The 21487-nt window shown below is 40.1% G+C and overlaps 1 protein-coding gene and 1 long non-coding RNA gene across 3 annotated transcripts in view; one reads left to right on the top strand and one right to left on the bottom strand.

Moving 5' to 3' along the window:
- The window catches only part of LOC125934148 (uncharacterized), a 38225-nt gene extending 35800 nt beyond the window's left edge, over positions 1 to 2425 (bottom strand). For both annotated transcript variants that reach the window (XR_007461244.1, XR_007461245.1), the window contains exon 1: positions 2238 to 2425. This is a non-coding gene — a long non-coding RNA (uncharacterized LOC125934148). The remainder of the gene's footprint in view (positions 1 to 2237) is intronic.
- Positions 1 to 19394, top strand: part of DCT (dopachrome tautomerase) — a 33924-nt gene extending 14530 nt beyond the window's left edge. The window contains exons 6-8 of the mRNA XM_049647474.1: positions 1160 to 1295; positions 15405 to 15606; positions 19080 to 19394. Of these exons, the coding sequence (XP_049503431.1) occupies positions 1160 to 1295; positions 15405 to 15606; positions 19080 to 19252 (511 nt within the window). The 3' untranslated portion in view covers positions 19253 to 19394. The remainder of the gene's footprint in view (positions 1 to 1159; positions 1296 to 15404; positions 15607 to 19079) is intronic.
- Positions 19395 to 21487: the final 2093 nt, after the last annotated feature.

Below are 21487 nucleotides of genomic sequence, written 5' to 3'. Positions count from 1 at the left end.
AAATAAGTACGGGATGTAAATAAGATTTTAAACAAAGATGAATGGGGCTCCAAAAAGGCACGGTGGATAGATTCATGGTCTTCCAAACCAGAGTCTCTCTAACTGTGTGTAAATTATACAACCAATGTGTTATTTGGGGCTGGACAGGAGTAAACTGAATGTAAACGCAGAGTCTGTGCTAAGTGCAGCAGAGCTCAGAGTCTGCGTTGGCATTAGACACAGACCTCAAGTAGTGTCCAAGGTCATGTAAAGGCTGACACCTAAGATGGTTTGAGAAGGAGTATGCATTCATTTTTTTACTGTAGTAAACATGCTGTTGAAATGGAGTGTAATCTTTATAGATTTGAGTTAAAGGAGTGGTTATCAAGGTGTGGTGCCTAGACCACCATAATGGGCATCACTTGGGAGCTGGTTGGAAAGATTGTGAAACCCAGCCCACACCAACTGAACCAGACACTCTGAAAGTGGGGCATGAAATATGTGTTTTTCTTCAGTGATTCCCATGTACGCTTCAATCTGAGGATCCTTGAGTTAGGATGAAGACAATTTGAATTTCCTACAAAATGGGGAGGGGAAAAAGACAAGGGTAAGAAAAATTTGGAGATATGTTTTGAAGGCTGAATATAACTGATCACAGACCATGAATCTATCCATCATGCTTTTTGAAGCCCTATTCATCTTTGTTTAAAATATTTACATCCATACTTATTTCTCACTCTCAAGCCAGAGGTCTGTTTATTTGAGAAATGGGAATATAAGATTTTATATTAATTCCAAAAAATATTTCTGATCACTGGCCATGTGCTGGGCATGGTATTGATCCCTGGCAATAAAAATCACAAGAAAACACAGTCTGTGTCTTCTAAGAGTTCATAGCCTGGCATGCGAGACAGATATGAAGGTAAAAATTGGTCATACAGTACACATAAAAGAGGTGTAATCCCACTGAGCAGTGCAGTAGTAGCAGTGATCAAGAGTTCCCTCCCCTTATTAAGATCATTATTAAAGGTTGGGACTAAGTTGCAGTTAATGAGCTGGGACAGAGCTTCCCCTTTCCCTGCCCCATCTCAAGTTAGAAGGCTATTATTTAGGTTGGAAACAATAAAAAGAGACCTTTATCAATCGTGACTCTCGTTGCTGACATATTGATTTCTCTCAGGAATGCCCTGGAAGGGTTTGATAAAGCAAACGGGATCCTGGACTCTCAAATGATGAGCCTGCATAACTTGGTTCATTCCTTCTTGAACGGGACAAGCGCTTTGCCACACTCTGCTGCCAATGATCCCATTTTTGTGGTATGTTCAAAGGCTCAGAATAGATGGAAAATTTTCTAGATAATACGTTGGATGTATTTGCTTTTCAGAAAGATTAAGGTTTCGTGTGTGTGTGTGTGTGTGTGTGTGTGTGTGTGTGTTTTCTCTGTGTGAACATTGGGATGTATTCATATGTGAATTCATTTTACTCTACACCACACAGGTGGTTATATGGCATTTAAAGTCCCCTCTTTAGAAACCCATGCTTTAGAGATGATTAGCTTTGGAATGACCCCAGACAGGAGTTTATAGTCCAGAGGTCGATTCATAAGTTAGCATAATGATATTATAAATCATATCACAATTTAGCATAATTTATATAATAAATTAGTAAAATGGAAATAACTTTTTAATGATCAGATGAGTGGTGTTGAAGATGAACGGTGGGACCACCATGACCCTTGCATGGAACCCAACCACTTGGCAACTTCGGAGCAGCACACAAGTCCACGGCCCTGTTTGGCGTTTGGTCCTGGGCCCCCTCGTTTTGCAAAGCATTCTGCCTATAAATGAGCTGCTCCTGCTGTCTCCATGTCATTGTGTCCGCTTTGGACTGAATCTTTCATGTCAGATACTTGCCAGAAGAGAGTGTGGGCTTCCTTCGGAGTACAATAATAGGTTTTTTTAGGCCTTCTGTGTCTACTCGCTAATCAATGCTTGTAGGTTGGCCAGAAGCTGGTCTTCACTTGCTTTCATGGTTCCACGCCACCTAGGAACACGTTCATTTGAGATGGGGAGGGCACTATGGCCACTACCTACCCCCAAACGTAGGAGGCCACTGATAGGTAAGAGAACCTGGTAGTGCTGAATGGTTTGGGTCGGTTTGCAAACTTAATTGTATATTCAGTCATTTCTTTTTGGTTGGCAAATGAAAGAGTCTACTCACATTAATTTAGAATAAGAAAATGAATATTTTGACTTAACTGGGAAACTGAGAAATGCCGCCGGCTTCAGGTATGGCTGAATCTGGGGGCTCAAATGACGTCAGCTAGCTCCCTGTGTCTGTCTTCATAAACAACCTCTTCCTATGTGGTAGTTGAGCTAGCCGTTGAGAGCCACAAATGTGCACTCTGCCAGCTTATCACAGGGGGAGGAAGTAGCCATGCTACCATAGTAACAGAGAACAGTTCCACGATTGGCCAGGCCTGGATAATGTGTCCTCCCTGAACCAATCAGTGTGGCAAGGGGAATGAGGTATTCTGATTGGCCAGACTAAGGTCACATGTTCACCCCTCTCCCCTTCCCACCAATGAGTGTGCGCCACTTTAGGGAGTTCCGTGCGGGAAAGAAAGTTTGTGTCCACCAGTGGAGGGGCGGAGAGTGGAGAAGAGGTGCTGGACACAATAGTACGACAAATGCTTTCCTTTAATACAGAAACTGCATGTGATGTTCTTTAATTTATTAGCTGGCTTCATATCTCTGAGAGGAAATACAGCCAGTACGGAGAGCTTCTGTTGATTATGGAGGAACCTCATAATTCTTTAAAATTCATGGTGTAATGAACTCCCTTGATATGTTTGTCTCACTTTAAAACAAAAGGAAAACGGGCACCTGGGTGGCTCAGTCCGTTAAGTGTCCGACGTCGGCTCAGGTCATGATCTCACTGTCCGTGAGTTCGAGCCCTGCATCGGGCCCTGTGCTGACAGCTCGGGGCCTGGAGCCTGCTTCGGATCCCTCTCTCTCTTTCCTTTTCCCGCTCACACTGTCTCTCTCTGCCTGTCAAAAACCGAAGAAATGCTAACTAAATAAATAATTAACAAAAGGTAAAACAGGAAGACACTTGATGGGATGCTAAGTGTTAGAATTCCAAGCCTTATTCGTTTTAAAAACCTGCTCACCAAGGGGCTGTCTTGAGACTGGCAAAATAAGGAGGTGCAGGTCAGGGCCACGTCACCCCAGCTGTCCTTGGGCTGTACCCTCCAGTCAAAGACTGCAAGGAATGTACCTGTTGTGGAACACTGTTGGCTTTAGTCTTTGTCGCAGCGACAGACTGGGAAACCACCGGGTGGCTCAGGTGCTGGAAGAGAATGAAGGGATCTGGGCTTGTGCTAGCGGATCTGGGGAGGGTTTAAGGAGGCAGGGCCTTGCCCTGCATCGGATGCTGTCTGGATTCTATGACTGAGTATCCCAACATTTTTTTTAAATTTTTTTTTAACGTTTTATTTATTTTTGAGACAGAGAGAGACAGAGCATGAACGGGGGAGGGGCAGAGAGAGAGAGGGAGACACAGAATCGGAAGCAGGCTCCAGGCTCTGAGCCATCAGCCCAGAGCCCTACTGGGGGTTCGAATTCACGACCGTCAGATCGGGACCTGAGTTGAAGTCGGACGCTTAACCGACTGAGCCACCCAGGCGCCCCTCCCAACAATTGTTAGTAATTGAGAGAGCAGTGGCAGTCGCTCGTATTGGCCAGGAAAGGGCTAAAGTTCATGTTAGGTATTTTGCGGTTTGGACTCTGTTCACTTGTGTCTGCACTCCGACGCTGGTGCAGAATTGCCTTGGTTTTGTCCTGATCCATCACGGAGGGTCACAGGGTGACTTTGTCTGATGTTGATGTCCCATGATTGTTCTACCTTCGGCAGAACACCCGGGCCTCCCTGATAGTGCCAGGTCAGCTCCAGGTTGTCCAGAGGCTGCTTTTCCGCCCCTCAAGTACAGCTTGCCAGCGTTGGTGTAGAAGCTTTAAGACATCTTAAACATTTGTATCTCAGCTGCTGAACCCCTAAAGCAGTGTCTCTGCTTTACAGATACTTAACTGACCATCTACTATTTTAACCCCGTCTTCAGGGTTGTGTATCCTGGAGAGTTTCAAAGCAACTAGAAGAAGAAATTTCACCACCGTTCCTTTTTTATTTTGCCAGTGCTTTGAACTTAAACTCTAATCTAGTATAGATTGTATGTTGTAGCAATAACTTTATGTTATTTTTTTCCTAGAGTTTTTCTCACCTTAGTGTTAATCTTAACAATGGGTCTTAGCTCAGGTTGCTGAGTTCTGGAGGCTGAAAGTTCAAGTTCAAGGTGCTGAATGCTTTGGTTCCTGGTGAAAGCTCTCTTCCTGGCTTATAGACCACTGCCTTCTTGGTGATGTGTACTTAAGTGGAAAGAGAAGCAGCGAGCTCTCTAGTGTTTCTTCTTATAGGAACACCAGTCCCATCCTCTCAGGGTCCCACACATATGACCTTATTTAACGCTAATTACCTGTTTATCGGTCCCATCTCTGAATACAGTCACACTGGGGGTTAGAGCTTCAACGTATGAATTTGAGGGGGCCGTAATTCAGTCCCTATCACAGTGTATCCTGAAACCATCAGTTGATAGCAGTTTGTTTTTCTGGACTCCTGGAAGGCCACATGGCATAGTCAAAAGAACAATGGATTGTAAGTCAAGTAAGTTGTCTTTAGTCCTGAATTGTGCAACCTTGGGAGTCTTACTGAATTACATGGAGCACTCTGCAAAGTGCAGGTCACGGGGCTCGATCTGGTGTCGGAGGAGGGTGTGCTCATTAATGCAACACTTAATAGATTAGAATAATATGAAGCTGCTTTAGAAACTGCCAAGTACAACACAACAGTTATCGTAAAATAACAATGTGTTTCATGGTTGTTGCTGGGAAAGAATTAGAGAACTATATGTTGGCTTTGAATTGCTAAACCTTAATTAAGGTTTTTTATCTTGTTCTCCATAGCAGACAGTTGTGCCCTAAGGCAATTTTACTGACAAGCACAAAGTCAGAGTTATTTCAGAGGTGATTTATTATTTTTACTCCACCCAAGGTACAAAAAAAAAAAAAAGGAGATATGAAGGAGGGTAAAGGTATAGCTCACAATGCTCTAAGCTTGCATGATGGTGTGAGGGTCTAGATAGCTTTCTGGGCTCCAGGATGGATGAACTCCTGGCAAGGGTGAGTTATAGGAGATCTGGATACACAGCAGTGGATGGAGCTGTTTCTTTTTCCCAAAAAGCGTTTCTGCCCTCATATTTGTGTGTAGGAAAACACGAAGGGGTCATCAGAAATGTGGACTCTTAGTCCCAACCTCCAGCAAGGTGGGGGCTTCTGTTTAAAGCCTCCACAGCTGTCTTCTCTCTTCTGTAAGATGCTTGCCTCATTCATGGGTTCTGACTTGATATTTCACATCATTTTTCTGGCTCTTGTCTCAGCCATCAGCCTATGCCAAGGAGTTCTTGTGTCTCCCTTCTCTGGTATATAACTTCACATCTCGTTACCAATACTGTATTTCTCTAAATAAGATTTTATAGAGCATATGTTTTCAACAATATAATGCATACACACTGTCCCTATTCATGAGGAAAAATGTGACACCACTCCTTACCCAGTACTCCAAAATGTTAGGGGGAGAACAGCAGAATCTTCTGACTGATTACGGATTATACACCCCCACATGACCTTTCTCTCCTAGTAAAGGAAATAAAGGCGATGCTGGTAATTTGCTTTTCAGCATCCTAAATTTCAAGGATTGTTACCTCTTATCTCCTTCTTTGGAGGATGCCTAGTAAGCACGTAGGGCTTCACTCACTTTTCTGTGAATGGCCCTATCGATTGCATATGTTTTAGGGTTTGCAGGCCAAATGATCTCTGTTGTAACTACTTCACCCCTGCCACTGTAGCGTGAAAGCAGCCATAGACAGTACGTGAATGAGTGAGTGTGGTGTTCTAATAAAACTTTATTTAAAAAACAGGTGGTGAACTTTGTTTGGCCTACAGGCTTTTAGTTCGCCAACTCCTCCTCTAAGGAATTAAATGTCCCTTCTCTGTAGGACTATCTCCTTAGTCTGTTTCATTCCTGCTCTAGCTGGGAGCTCACATTATGGCTTTATGGATGAGGAATTCTAATTCTGTGACTTACATGTAGCTCAAAGTTACTAGATGTTTAATCATCCTTATCTTCATTACTTTTACTACCTTTAATATTTAAAATTCTGTTTTTCTTTGGTATCTGTTGTCATGTGCATGTGAATAGACAGAAAGCCAAAGCCTCTCTTTGCGGGCACGGAAGGAATAATGTTTGGGCATGAGTTCCAGAACTCACAGTTTCTTTAGGCTACTTACCTAGGGTTTCATGTTGAAGCCAATTCAGCCTTAAATAATTTTTTCACATATTGAGATCCAGGTTAAAGCATTTCAATTAAAAGAGTGATAGCTTCTAGAATTTCAAATTCATGAAGCAATTTATGCAAATATATTGCATACCACACTTATTAAAATTATTTTCATGAAATCTCTTCAAGCAAGAGAGGTACAAAGTTGTATGTGATCACAATAATGAGTAAAAGATCTAATGTTAAAATACAGGAAAAAACTCTGAACCAGTCTCTGAAGTTCTAATAATTCATAAGGTAATTGACAGAAATGCACACATTTATCATGCAAAATAAGATTAGGTCACGGAAATGCTAGGTAGTGCTGTCTTCAATATTGAATTTAGATATTATCTAAGCGGCAGGGTGGGGAGGGAGGAAATCCAATAGACCCTAAAGTTAAGTAGTTGAGTTAATTGCCAAGAAAGAAACTATGTCAGAGACTTAACATTTTCTTCCCAATTTCAAAGCTATTATTCGTAGGGCTGTATTTGGATGTTATCCTTTTAGAAAGGTACATTTGGCAGGCACTAATACTTTCAATTTCAAGTGGCTGGGGGATTCATAGGTTGCACATACAATACTCACTGCACAGCTCATGTGTTTGTCACCTTATACACTGAAAATTCTACAGGGGATAAGATGTGTAAGTAGTCTTATAATCATTTGTGTTTCTTAACAGTGAGTAATGGTTGCGTAAGATAGCTCCATTAATTTAGGAATATAAAGCAAGAAAAGAGAAAATGAGTTTCCCCAAACAAAAATCTAATGGACTGCATGAAGTTAATCCCCTTATTAATGGGTCATTAATTAGGTCATCATGACCTAATTAATAGGTCATAATGACAAGTATAAAATGTTTCTAAGTTAGTATGCGTTTAGTTAAAAATTTAATTTATTTTTATTAAAAATTTTTTAATGTTTATTTATTCTTTAAGAGAAACAGCAAGCAGGAGCAAGGGAGGGGGAGAGAGAGAGAGAAGGGGACAGATGAACCAAAGCAGGCTCTGTGCTGACAGCACAGAGCCGGATGCAGGGCTCGAACTCACCAACTGTGAGATCATGACCTGAGCCAAAGGCAGATGCCTAACTGTCCAACTGACTGAGCCACCTAGGTGACCCTAGTTAAAAATTTTAAAAAGATGTATATAGGACATTTTGCTTCTCTCTTCCCAAGAGTGAAGCACTTAAAAATGGATCCATTTAATTTATCTTTCTTATGAAAGATAAATCATAATTAGGCTAATACCTTGAGTATTTAAGTTACTGTTGTTTTATGTCAACTTTAAATTTTTTAATAGCTTATGATTCCTAATGATTTATAGTTACAGAAATATTGGCAAAAAAGTTTTTACATGTCCATAATTCCATCTCAATTTTCTGCTTATTTCCCCTCATAGTCTATGTTTGCACAATTGCAGTTATAATGCACACATTTTAGGTTGTTACATAGTTTCCTAAATGTTTTCATTTAAAAATTTAAAAACAGATAATACTCATAAGAGGTTCAAATATAAAAGACATGAAATGAAATGAAGTCTCTCTAGGCTATCCATTATCATTTTTTCCTATTCTTCCAGATATATTTTATGAATATACAAATATGTTATCTGAATGGTAGCATACTATAGACATTCTGTGACTTCATTTTTTTGTGTTTTTTTCCTTTCCTTTTCTTTTTTTATACTTATTTTAAATTTTTCTGTATCCATTTACGAAGGGCATTCTCATTCCTTTTTTATGACTGTATTGTATTCTACAGTGCAGATTTTATCCTGAAATTTTTAACCAGCTTTTTATCGATGGGCATGTAGGTGGTTTCTAGTCTCTTGCTTTGCAAACAATGCTACAGTGCATGAACATGTAGGGTAAGTGAGAACAGAATTGCTAGGTCAAAGATTAAATAAGTGTATTTGAGGGGTGCTTGGGTGGCTCAGTCAGTTAAGCATCCGACTTCAGCTCAGGCCATGATCTCACAGTTCATGGGTTCGAGCCCCACGTCAGTCTCTGTGCTGACCGCTCAGAGCCAGGAGCCTGCTTCAGATTCTGTGTCTGCCTCTCTCTCTGCCCCTGTCCCGCTCACACTCTGTCTCTCTCTGCCTCTCAAAAATAAATAAATGTAATAAAAAATTAAAAAAAAATAAGTGTATTTGAAAGGTCACTAGGTATTGCCAAATGGCCCTCCTTAAGGTTGAATAATTTTCCCTCCAACCAGCTATGCAGCAGAGTGGCAATTCCCCAACTCTCTCCCATTAATCCAGTGTGCTATTCCACTTTTTCATCTTTGCTAATGGGATAGGTGAAAATGGTATTTCAGTGAGCTTTAATTTGCATAATGAAGTTCAGAATCTTTTCATGAATTTACGTTTCCTTTTGTGATCTATCTGTTCTTGTAGGATAATGACTTTTGGAAAGACAAAAAAGAACAACTAAGGTTCATAAGAGAATTAGTGAAAGCGATCTGTTCTCTATGTAAGTCAGTAACAAAATACCACATCTTCTTCTGACATTTTAGCTGTCCCGTAAATCGAATTCTCTGTTCGTACAAAAATGTAGTTTCTAGCTTTCACTACGGTTTGGGAAGTTACTTTGATCATTGACACCACACCCAGCGTCTAGGACAGTACCTGGCACTAAGTTGGTGCTCGGTGCGTTTTGTTAGGAGACTGTTTACATTGCTAAGCATCTGTTAATGTGCCAGTCTCTATATTAGGCATCATGCAAACACAATCTCTAACTTCACAAAACTGTGTGTACTAGACTGCCCTCCTCATGTTAAATATGGGGAAAACGAAGGTCAGAGAGGCTAAAAAAATGTGTACAAGAGTGTATGAACCAGTAAGTGGCTGAACAGAGATCTTTAGATAAGTTTCCTACTCAAAAATTTCCCCATGTTCAAGGAAAAATGAGATAAAAACAGAGAAGGAGGCAGACCATAGAGATGCTTAAATATAGAGACCAAACTGAGGGTTGCTGGAGGGGTGTTGGGTGGGGCAGGACTAAATCGGATGGGCATTGAGGAGGGCGCTTGTCAGGATGAGACTGGGCGTCATATGTCATGATGAATCACTAAATTCTCCTGAGACCATTATGATGTATTTGTTACCTAGCTTGGATTTAAATAAAATTTAAAAAATGCTATAGAAAAGAAAAAAAATTTCCCCATGTTGAGTCTTCTAGCTACAATCTGCTTTTTGTCAGTTTAGACAATCTTAATTTAATCCTTTCACAATAGCTTTTATTATAGCTGAGTAAATTTAGTCCTGTTAGATCATGTTAATAGGAATTAACACTAATTGGTGAAAGGCAAGTTTGAATAATTTTGCTTGGCTTTTGAAAAGAGAGGGCATTGGTTTTATCATGATTAAATGTTCCAGTTTTTAAAATGCTACATTTATTTATACAATACATGTATTTTTAAACGTCTCAGATAAAGTCACTAATTCTTAAGTAGTGTAACATCTTGGTAAGTTTTATGAGAGCCGAGGTATTGGTGGCTGGCCATCCGCTTGAGCTGGGTCTCCCAGGGTGGCAGGATTTCTATTCGCTCAGTCTGGGAGATAGTTTGGCTTTGGAACTTGGCAGGAGCTAAAAGGTACCTGAAGAAATTCCTTTCAACTCTATACTTTATATGGATAAACCCATGCTCTATTGAGAACTCAACCTATACTGAGAAATGAACTATATGCACTTCATTATGGATGAAATTAAGTAGCATAATGGCAAACCACATTTCTATGTAAATCTAAGGTGGTTAGACCATTGATGTGGGTTCCTTTCTCATAGTGCTTTCGTGATCCCTTAGACACGCATGCCCTGGGAGTACCTCAGTTCTTATCTAGAATCTCTTCTAACATCCCTGTGGTTCCCTCTTTCCCACCTGCTTATGACATACAATGACTTCTTTTAAAGCTGTCGTCCTAATAGCAGAACCTCTTGTAGTCCTCTGTTTGCATGTATTCCAAGTTTAATCCTTGAAATATAAGCTTTCTTCCTCAAGGGCTCAACTGATATTTCTTTTTTCTTTAATTGAGATGTAACTGACAGGTAGAATTAAGTTCGTTTCAGGTGTTCAACCTAATGATTCAATATTTGTATATATCACAAGACAGTCACCTCAGTAAGTCTAGTTACATCTGTCACCATACATAATTGATATTTCTTTTTAAATACATGCTTTTAAATGAATTATGCTATATATATTGTAAGTACGCTTATGTATACTGTGCATACAATGCTATAATACAAGTATATGTGGACTATCTACAGGACTCCTTCAAAATGCCCGAAGATGTCTTCCATTCTGTCTGCTCAGGATGCAGTGAGAGAGTGGCTAGGGAAGGATAGGGAGAAGAAGTATGCAAAATGGAAAACACACAACATCCTGGCTGAGCACTGCCTGCAAGACTATTAGTGCTGAAATGTCCTTTTTTCTTATGACTGTTTCTTGTCTCACTAAATGTGCTGCATATGGCATATCCGTCTCCTTGTGGCACAGCGTAGTCTCAGTGGAAGCTGGGTGTTGTTGAACTATTTCATGCCTGTTACATATGGTTTCTTTAGGGAAGTGTGAAACCAACATTCTGATCGCATATTGCTTCAGATTCTTGCTAGAACAAGGCAAGAATACATACATATTATCATAAAGTCATAAGCGGGAGGAGATCTCATTTTTTTAGGAATTACAATCAGGAATTCTCTTATTTAGAAATTCCGACCTAACTTTTATTTTTTCTTAAATGTTTATTTATTTTTGAGAGAGACAGAGAGACAGAGTGTGAGCAGGGGCAGGGGGTAGGCAGAGAGAGATGGAGACACAGAATCCGAAGCGGGCTTCAGGCTCTGAGCTGTCAGCACAGAGCCCGACACGGGGCTCCAACTCATGAGCTGTGAGATCATGACCTGAGCTGAAGTCAGCTGCTCAACCGACTGAGCCACCCTGGCGCCCCCCAACCTGACTTTTTATTTGTGCCTTCTACCCTAAGTTCTAAATTGGAACCTCCCATATGAAACTCAGGGTCTATTGTGTGACTTCCTAGGGATTACATATGAGTTCTCAGAGGAGCAGAGCATTGTCACAATAATACTCACTTTGACCATGACTGATGTCTTCTGGACATCACCAGGACCAGTGTGCTGGTCTTTGGTGATGTACCAGTGTCTTTGTGGTCATTGTGGCAGGAATCCGAACGTGTAGACATCTAAGTGAAGGTTAGGTTTGATAATAACTTTATCCTTCAGTGATCCCGAAAAAGAGAAGCTTTCCCTGTATTTTATCCCAGTTTCTTTATGTCTATAAGCACAACAGCCGTTGATTGATTGCTTTCTTCTGCGAGGGTTGCATTTAAAAATTTTTACCTTGAAAGCCCACAAAGTCACATTTTCTTCAATACTGCCTCCAAGGTGAAACTTTTTTCTTCCTGTACCTATCCTTAGTTTGTTGGAGCAAGACAGACTAGGTTTGTGTACCAAAATTTGTAACCTCATTTCTGAAACACTCAATTAATTTTATCATTATTATTTTTTTATTTTGAGAGAGAGAGAGAGAGAGAGAGAGTGCAAGTAGGGGAGAGGGGCACCGGGAGAGAGAGAATCTTAAGCAGGCTCCACACTCAGTGAGGAGCCCAGCACAGGGCTTGATCCCATGACCCTCGGATCATGACCTGAGCTGAAATCAAGGGTCAGACAGTCAGCCAACTGAGCCGCTGAGGCACCCCTGAAGCGCTCCATTTTTAATTCTGAAATATAGCTATGTATCTCCGTAGCAGACATAAGGCAACATCAGTGTACTGTTACTTTACTCTTGCTTTTATTTGTTACCCTCAAATTACATTTGGCCCTTAAAGAGAGATTAACCGAGCTCACTTTTAATTCGTGTCAAACAAAGATACTATTAGCTTCTCAAGAGCAATTGAAGGCATCTTGTTCAAGAACAATGTTCATAATTCTAACAAAAATACCTATGCTACAGCTTGCATGACTTCTTATTCTGGGGGATATGTTATTGCTTGTGGTATTGTGTTTATCGCATTCTTTGCATCTCGTTAGCACACACTCGCCTGTTTTTACTACATTCTATAAATTGGCTACTCTGCGTATAGCTCCTACTAGAGCATTTATTGTATAATGTTTTTATAGCCCTGCTGAGACCTATAATCTCTCCTTATTACTTTTCTCCTGTTCTTTTATCTCCCCAAATTATGAATTGCTGCAGAGTCTTGTCTCCTCCTTAATTATTTACACTTTGCACTGGGTGAATTCTGGTGCTTTCCAAGAGTTATTTGCCTCTTGCAGTACTGAATCTGGATCTTTCCATGTCTTGAGAATCCCTTCTCTCTTTTCCTAATCACAGTTTGATCTCTGACTTGAACTCAGACAGTATCTAAAAGCTCGAGATATTGTGTGGCTTTCTTTGCAAAATGCACTCTGGTACACCCCTAGATACTTTTTCTATGTATCACGTAGGGTTTGGTTCAGCTGCTTAGAACAGAAAACCTGTTAGAGAAGTCCAAGCAAAAAAGAGGATTATTTTTCTCTTTATGTAAAAGAGCCCCAGTGACGGGCAGTCCAGGGCTGGTGTAGTATCTCCACAGTCATCATGGACCCTTCTGTCTTTCTGCTCTACCTTCCTTGGTGAGTGACCTCTTTTCCTAACTTTGTTAGTTGGCTGTTAAGATGCCTGCGGCAACTTCAACCATCACATCCATGTTCCATGAAGCAGCAAAGGCAAATGGAAAGGGAAAGGGGGACACTCTTAAGCTGAGACCATGACCTTTAAAGAGCTTTCCTAGAAGTCAGATCCAGAGACACCTAGTTCAATCTCAGGGATAATTTGATACATTGCTTCACTCAAAATACAAAGCAAGTTACAATGGAAGAAGAGGAGAATGGATGTTTGGTAAGCAACCAGGAGCGCTTGCTGTCTTTAGGCATTCCACCCTTACTGCGTGGGCTCCATACTTGCAGTGAAAGCTGTGTTTAAGCCTGGCAGGCTCCCCAGGTTACAGCTAGAGGAGGAAGCACAACTTCTCTCCCTGGGAACCTTCTAACCTTATCCGGAGTTCCCAGGACATGAGGAACCTTTTCAGGGACCTACACCAAAGCTAACACATAGTCCTTTTTCCAGGGCTGATGCCCCTTCTCAAAGATGACTTTTTCTAAACTCTACTTGTAGGAAACATTGATCATTTGCAATGTCACGTGTCTTCCAAAGCTGTTGCTTTAAACTTTACGCCTTTATTTCTTTGAAACTTTAATTTTGCTACTCAAAGCTGAGACTTCAGAATTCACAAAAATCTTTCATCTCTGCAAAAGCCCGGCCTGGGTCTTAACATTTGATGTTTTTATTTTTAAGATGATTGTCTTTGCCATGAACTGTAAAAAATCCATTCGGGGGAAAAAGCTATCCCTTGAGTAAATGACTTGATTCCTTTAACTACCCTCTGTGTATCCATGTGAGACAATACAGGCAGAAAGTTCTCGCTGTTGCCTGATAGGGACAACTAACCACCAGGAACCTTGGGTAAGATTTGAAAATGTTATTGACTAAATTAACAACAGTAACATAAGCCAGGAGGGCAATGCAGTTAAAGGTGCTAAGTGCAAAGAGCTATGAATTCAGACTGGGAGCCATGAGGGAAGATACTCGAGGGCAGGAACCATTGCATTGGTCCTTGATGAACCGATGTCAGAAAACAGATGAAACAGCATTGCAAGCTGAGGAAACAGCACCAGCTAGAAAGGGGCCAGTTTAGTTGAATTGTACAAAAGATAAAACTACTTTGCCTGGCACAGTCTTTAGGCAACAACTCCTTATTAAACATCACCTCTGTCCAGGTTGCATGCTAAGGTCATGCTTCAAAGGTAGAAAGACCTGATCTCTGACCTTTAGGAATTAAGGGTCTTATTGAGGAAAATAGATAAATAAGTAACAAGTTATAGTAAAATTTGGCTAGTGTTGTAATTGGAATACAAGGAATAATGGTGGTTGGGTGAATGAATTTATTTAATAAGCATTTATTGGAATAAGTACCTCCCTGTGCCCATGTGACAGGTTCTCGGATGACAGTCACTTGGGACCCAGAGGAAAAGAAGGGGACAGTGTCCATAAGTCCTTGAACTTACAGTCTGAGAATAAAAAGAGGAACCCAGCATAAAGGTTGAGCTGAGCTCTCACATTTATGTCCTGTTGCAAAATTGGGGCTATAAATGTGGAAACTTTGCTACTAAATATTTTAAAACATGAAATAATTGCTGTATTTGAAAAGGACTTTAATAGCTTCCTTGAGGAAATAAAAATGAGCACTGTGCACATCACAACATTTTTTAGATTCTCTTTTGCTAGCATAACACCCAAAATCCAAATGAGAGGGTTACAAAATGAGTATATAGAAGATTGGACCTGGTGAGAATAATTTGAAAACCCATTTTGAAGATTTCCTTCCCCCCTTCCTTCCTCTCCTTCCTCCACCTCTCTCCCTCTCTCCTTTCTCTCTCTCTTCCTTCCTTCCTTCCTTCCTTCTTTCCTTCCTTTTCTTTCTTTCTTTCTTTCTTTCTTTCTTTCTTTCTTTCTTTCTTTCCTTCCTGTCTGTGTTGCAACATTGTTAAACACAGCCTCTCTCTCTTCTGTTAAAACCAAAGCTTCTGAATATTGAGTAGGGTATCTATCTTGTCATACTTGCCTTTATTCTCAACTTAATAATTAACACTTATTTACTGAAGGAATCAGATGTTCCCAAATGAGTGTTAAATCTGCAAATGAACTTTCGTTTGTTCACTGACAAAGAGGTTTATGATCCTATTTGGAGAGATGCCATGCAGCCTTGAAAACTGAATTAAAAATATCAGTGGTTATGTCACGAAGATAAAGTTGGGTATAAAGAAGTTCCTCATGTCAAGAAGAACACCATTCCATTTTAAAGAAAGCTCCAATCTGATTGGCCTGATTGGAACAGACAAGTCAATGTCAAATGCCATGTGTCCAACTGTCTTGTAGGTACTTCATTCCTTTACTGATGCCATTTTTGATGAGTGGATGAAAAGATCCAATCCTCCTGTGGATGCCTGGCCTCAGGAACTGGCGCCCATTGGCCACAATCGGATGTACAACATGGTTCCTTTCTTCCCTCCCGTGACTAATGTGGAATTCTTTTTAACTGCAGACCAACTTGGCTACAGCTATGCCATCGATCTACCAGGTAATGAATGCAACTTCTAAGTGGGTAATTCATGCATCTTCTAAAGAACTTTTCTTTCTTTTTCAAAATATAAACCAAGACCTTACACTGAAGTACTCAGGTTTGGTTAAGTCAGTTGGCAATTTTCTACAATATATATATATATGTGTATATATATATATGTGTGTGTATATATATATATATATATATTTTAGCAAAATGTGCCTTGGAATGACCAATTAACCATCAGAAAAGGGACTGGTTGGATGACTGAGTTAATAAATAATAATATGTAATAAATAAGTAATCTGAATCAATAAAATACCGGCCATGGTTTGAAAGGTCTACCCAATAAAATCAAAATGCACTACGCCCATGTGGACAGGGATTAGCAGGACTTAGCCATCACTTAAAGAAGGGCTGAGTGCAGGGTTAGGCAAGTGCAGTACTTGCCCTGAGCACAGAGTTCAAGGGGAGACCGAAAAAATTCAGGAATTGAGATAAATAATAATGCAATGCAATATTTTTCAGAAATCAAAGTTAATGCAAAAAAGATGAATACACTATCAAAATTTTATTAAAGACAGGATTGTGTTGTTTGTTCATCCACTCCTGCATTATCTTGTGACAACACCAATTGCTTCCAGTTAGCCCATATCACCCGTGCTGGGTGGGTTTATGAGATTGATGTTGGCCTGCCAACACATTGGACTACATGGGGCTTCACCTGTGTTCTTCATCACCGTTCTTCAAGTCATGGTTTTAAGCTTCAGATTTTTTATTAGCTTTTTCCACTTGGTTCAGAATATGGGAGGATATTTTGATAAGTGTCTATACACTGGCACCTATTTTTCTATTTGCTGAGGCCCCAGTATGGCGCCATGTGCCATTTAAACCATCTTAGGACAGGCCGAGAGAGAAAAGGTAAAACAATAAAAAAATATCTTACTTTGTCAAGAATCCCCCAAAACACACAGCCCATCTGCTGGTGAGTTTTCCCTGTTTGTGTCTATTTCTCTTCCCTAAATCTCAGCCTACGATGTAATCACAATGACTTCTGAGCTCACATCTCTCTCTGACTTCAGAGTCTTTCAGGCCCTGGAACCTGTCCCTTGCTTTTCCTTCTAGTCCTGCAACTTTGCCTACTTGTTCTCCTTACTTATTTGAAGTTTCCTTTCTTTGGACAGCTGAGATATCTTTTTGAAACTTCATTTTTTTCTCTGGAATTGAACATAGTAATAATCAAAAAGTTTGGGATGTGCATTTGCCCATTCTTCCATTTCCTCTGACATCAGCTAATTAACAGGTATAGATTGAGAGTCTAAATATGCCCAGAAGGCATTAACTCATTAGAAGACACAAATTAACGTTTCACTTAATGGTCTGACAAAGAAATTTACAATCCTCTCTGAGGAGACATAACTGTAACCTAAGGTCGGAGAAGGGAGTGGAACATTTGGGAAAGGCGTCTTGAATCAGATTCAAAGATGTGGGGGATCTTCTGAAGGTGAGGTGGAAAGAAGGGAGCATTTTAGACTGAAGAAAGGCCGGGAAAGAGCTGTGAAAGGTGCAGTCTGTATAAAGGACTGTGTGAAGACGCTTGGTCGGAGAAGAAGGTTTGGGGAGAAGATTACCCGCATTAAGTTCGGATCTGATTACTGGGGACCTTAAAAGCTAGGCAAAAACCACAATGAGATGCCACTTTCCACCCATTAGGATGGCTATTATAGACAAAGCAGTAAATAACCAGTGTCACTTAGGCTGTGTGGAGTAATTGGAACCCTCCTGTACTGCTGGGGGGAGTGTAATGCGGTATATAGCTTCTGCGGAAAACAATATGGCAGTTTCTCAAAAACTTAAGTATCAAATTACCATATGATCCAGCAAAGATTCGAAAGCAAATACTCCAACAGCTATTTGTAAACCTCTTTTCATAGCAGCATTACTCACAATCGACAAAAGAAAGAGCTCAATGTCTACCCAGGGCTAGATGGATAAACAAATTGTAGCATATGCACGCGATGGAACACTACTCAGCCTTAAAAAGGAAGGAAATCCTATCATATGCTATGACATGAAGGAATCTTGAAGATCTTATGCTAAATGAAATAAGCCAGTCACAAAACAGCAAAAACTGTATGATTTCACCTATATGAGGTATCTAGAGTAGTCAAATGTATAGAGACAGGGGCTGGGGGCTGGGGGATTGGGGAGATATTATTTCAGTTTTGCAAGGAGAAAAATATCCTATGGATAGATGGTGGTGCGGTCACACAACAGTGTGAATGCACTAACGCCACCGAACTGAGCATTTAAAAATAGTTGTGATGGTTAAATACATGTCATGTGTGTTTTACCACAATTTAAAAGAACGATCATTTTTTATTCATGAGCAAAGAAATGGCAGAATAAAATCTGTGTTTTAAGAATAAGGTTCTGGCAACAGATGTTGGATTGTAGCAGGAGGAGAAAAATTACAGACAATCTTCTTGGAGATATTGCTTCAGGGTGAGTAGGGGCCGTCTGTGGAATTGGAGGAAAATCCTAGAAGGAGGATTTTACATTTAGGCAAATGCAGGATGTAGAGTAAGAACCCGGGTCAGAGAAATCGAATTTAAGAATAGCTGGCCAATGAGGTGCCTGGGTGGCTGTCAGTTAAGTGCCAGACTTCAACTCGGTCATGATCTCACCTTTCACAAGTTCCAGCCCTGTGTCGCGCTCTGTGCTGATGGCTCAGAGCCTGGAGCCAGCTTCAGATTCTGTGTCTCCCTCTCTCTGCCCCTCCCTCCCTGTCTCTCAAAAATAAATACAAGCAATAAAAAATTAAAAAAAAAAAAGAATAGCTGACCAAGGAGAAGGGGAGTTTTAAAGAAATGACAAACTGGCATAAGTATATTAAAATGAAATCCATTAATTTTGTGGAGAGTGCTTATAAAATAGATTTAAGTCAAGTATTAGATTTATCATGTGGAAGATTCAGATTACATTCCCAACTATTTAAATGGGCGCAAACTTCATCTGCTTCTGCTATTGAATGTCTCCTGTTATAATAGCCAATCTGACCTGTCTCACACATTTATCATCCTATTAACAGGTAGAGAAGTAGCTGAAATTCTCCATTTGAGGGCTGTATATTTTGCAGTTCCCCAGATACTATTTTAGCATACACTTTAACAAATGAGACTCTAATTCACAAAAGTAGTTATATACTTCCTTGGAGGGTTTATTCTGTATAAATGTTTGTCGTAAGAAATTTAAAAATGCAATCAGCTGTATGTAGATAATAGAATGCCATTTCCTCAAGAAAGACAATTCTGGCTATGACAAAGTGTTGGTGGGGAAGGGAAAGATAAATTTTATCCTGGCCGGTAGAGTTTTGCTTTATCAACAAAAAATGCACGTGAAAAACAAATTGGTGTATTCTTTTCTTCTCTAAGAGTATTCAGCTGATGAAAATCCCCATTGTAGACCCTTCTTTTCTGCTTTTATTGCAGTTGAAGAAACTCCAGGTTGGTCCACAACCCTCTTGGTGGTTATGGGAATGTTGGTGGCTCTGGTTGGCCTTTTTGTGCTGCTGTTTTTCCTTCAGTATAGAAGACTTCGAAAAGGCTACACACCCCTAGTGGAGACACATTTAAGCAACAAGAAGTACACAGAAGAAGCCTAGAGAGCTCACGCCTTTCCCTAGAGAAGCGGCCATAGGACCCTGCTGATGTACAAACGAATCCTCGCTGTCCCTCCTTTAGTTGAAGATGTTTGACACGGTTCTTCCTATTGTAGTGATTATCCCAAACACAGAAGACACTTAGCTGTAGTTGCTGGTTTACTTGTTTAACAGACTCAAACTGGAATGTTTGAGGCTATTTCTCTCACCAAACTAAGGTAGAGCTAACAATTTATGGTATCTGATAATAACTTCCACACTGATTAAGCCTCCTCATGTTCTGAGAACACACACACATGCACGTGCGCGCGCACACACACAATTGATAGAGTGGGTTCATTTTAATTTGCAGGTCAGTGTAATTTGAGACCTGGGCAAGATCGTGGTTCGATTTTTTCTTAGCCCAAGTGTCTTAATTTGTGATGGGGTGGGGGTAGGGGGGGCAGGTGCTTCCTGAGTCTCCATGAGTTTAGCTCTAAACATCTATGCTTTTAGGTGCCTTCCTGATTGTCTTTCTGAGGCTTTCTGTGTCTTTTCTTCTGTAGCCTTTACAATGTGCTTGAAGATCCTATTTTCCAAATAGGATGGAGAATGACTGACTGAGTGAATGAATGATCAGTTTGATTCTCTTTCGTAAATTAGGCTTTCCAGAATTTGTCAAAACCTGCAGTTCTTAACAGTAGACATATCATGAGATTCCATAGCTGGATAAACATTGATCCTATAGTGATAAATAGATGAAGGGTTAAGTTATAGAGTTTCCTAATTAATTTACTGTTTTAAGTCTACTAACAAGTATAGAAACACTTCTTCGAGGAAAGGCTGATTGGAAAAGGCTGTGAGGCTAGAATCCTGAATATGGGACAATTTGATTAGAGTTTCATTACTCTGAGGTCTCATTTGGCTGATCCTGAACGAATTACTTTACCAAGTAGCCTCTCAGATGAGAAATTATTCATGTATAATGCCGCTGGTTTATTTTTAAGAGTTGACTTTAGATTTACTAATGCTGCACTGTACTGACAGTGACCTATGGATGCTAATCAATTAAGTCTTATCATTTTAAAAGCAAACCATTCATACAAAATGCGACAATGCAGAATTAAATGGTTGTGTTCCACAAAGTAATCATTGTATCATGAGATATAAGAATGGACAATCTTTACTAAGATACACATACTTACCAAGATGACCCCTACTTCTGAGAAGTTAACAGTTACTGAGATTTCAAGGTAAATTTCCTCTGCTCATATCTGGTACCTGTGCTTCAGGAGTGAGGCCAGAGTTCTAGAAGGTAGCCTGTGTGTCCACTCATTTCAACTCCTCTTTACTGGAATGGATGTGGGTGAAGAATGGGTGGGAAGAGGACCCTGGAGCTAGATACTTTCTACATAGGGGGTGTGTGGTGCTAAAGGGTGTAAGATTCATCAAGACGCAGTGTTATCCCCTGGAATGAGACTGTGAAAGCCAGAGAGATGGACAAGGCCCATTCTGAACTGAATTTGAGCCTGAGTGAGTCTCGTAAAGCTACAGGTATATCTGAGAGTGGGCGCAGCACATGAGAATCAATGTAGCCCAGGGTCCTTTGTGGACCTTTTCTAGCCACAGCCACACATAGATCTCATTCCTGCCTTTAACAGTATCTATGGAAAATTCAGCAAAGTTTCATGAACGTACTCTAGTCTGGAAGGTTTACTCTCCGAACTTGGGGTTGTTGGGGAACACAGTTTTACATCCTGTTTTTAAGCTAAAAGAGAAACGTTCAAATGAAGATATAATTGTGCATGGTAGGTGTGTTTCTGAAAAGTTACGTTTAAATCAATGATATGTTAAAAGTACCAGGGGAAATTACTTCTTATAGATGAACTATATGAATAATTCTACAAAGCAAATAACCACCTCTAGCTTACTTTTCAGGTACATCAGAATTTTCATTCATCATATTCCCACACGATTTATTTAAAGCAAGATCTATCTGAGGTAGAAATAGAGGGTAATCACTTACACTTAGCTACTTTTATCTATAGTGAATGCAACTTTTTACAAACATTATGTTTTATAATGTCTTCCTAAGAGAAACGATTTCCTAATTTTATAGTTCATAGAAGAGGAATAAAATTTTCTAACATTTTCTAACATCACAATAAATCAATGATGAATGCCTTTTATGAAATTTAAAGGTGGAGTGAACTTGTTGGAATGAAAAAGTTGGCATTTACTTACATTGAATATTATGCA

This window comes from Panthera uncia (genome assembly GCF_023721935.1).
Source record: "Panthera uncia isolate 11264 chromosome A1 unlocalized genomic scaffold, Puncia_PCG_1.0 HiC_scaffold_16, whole genome shotgun sequence".
Taxonomy (NCBI): domain Eukaryota; kingdom Metazoa; phylum Chordata; class Mammalia; order Carnivora; family Felidae; genus Panthera; species Panthera uncia.
Note: the sequence above shows the minus strand (reverse complement) of the source record. Positions and strands in the feature narration are given on the sequence as shown.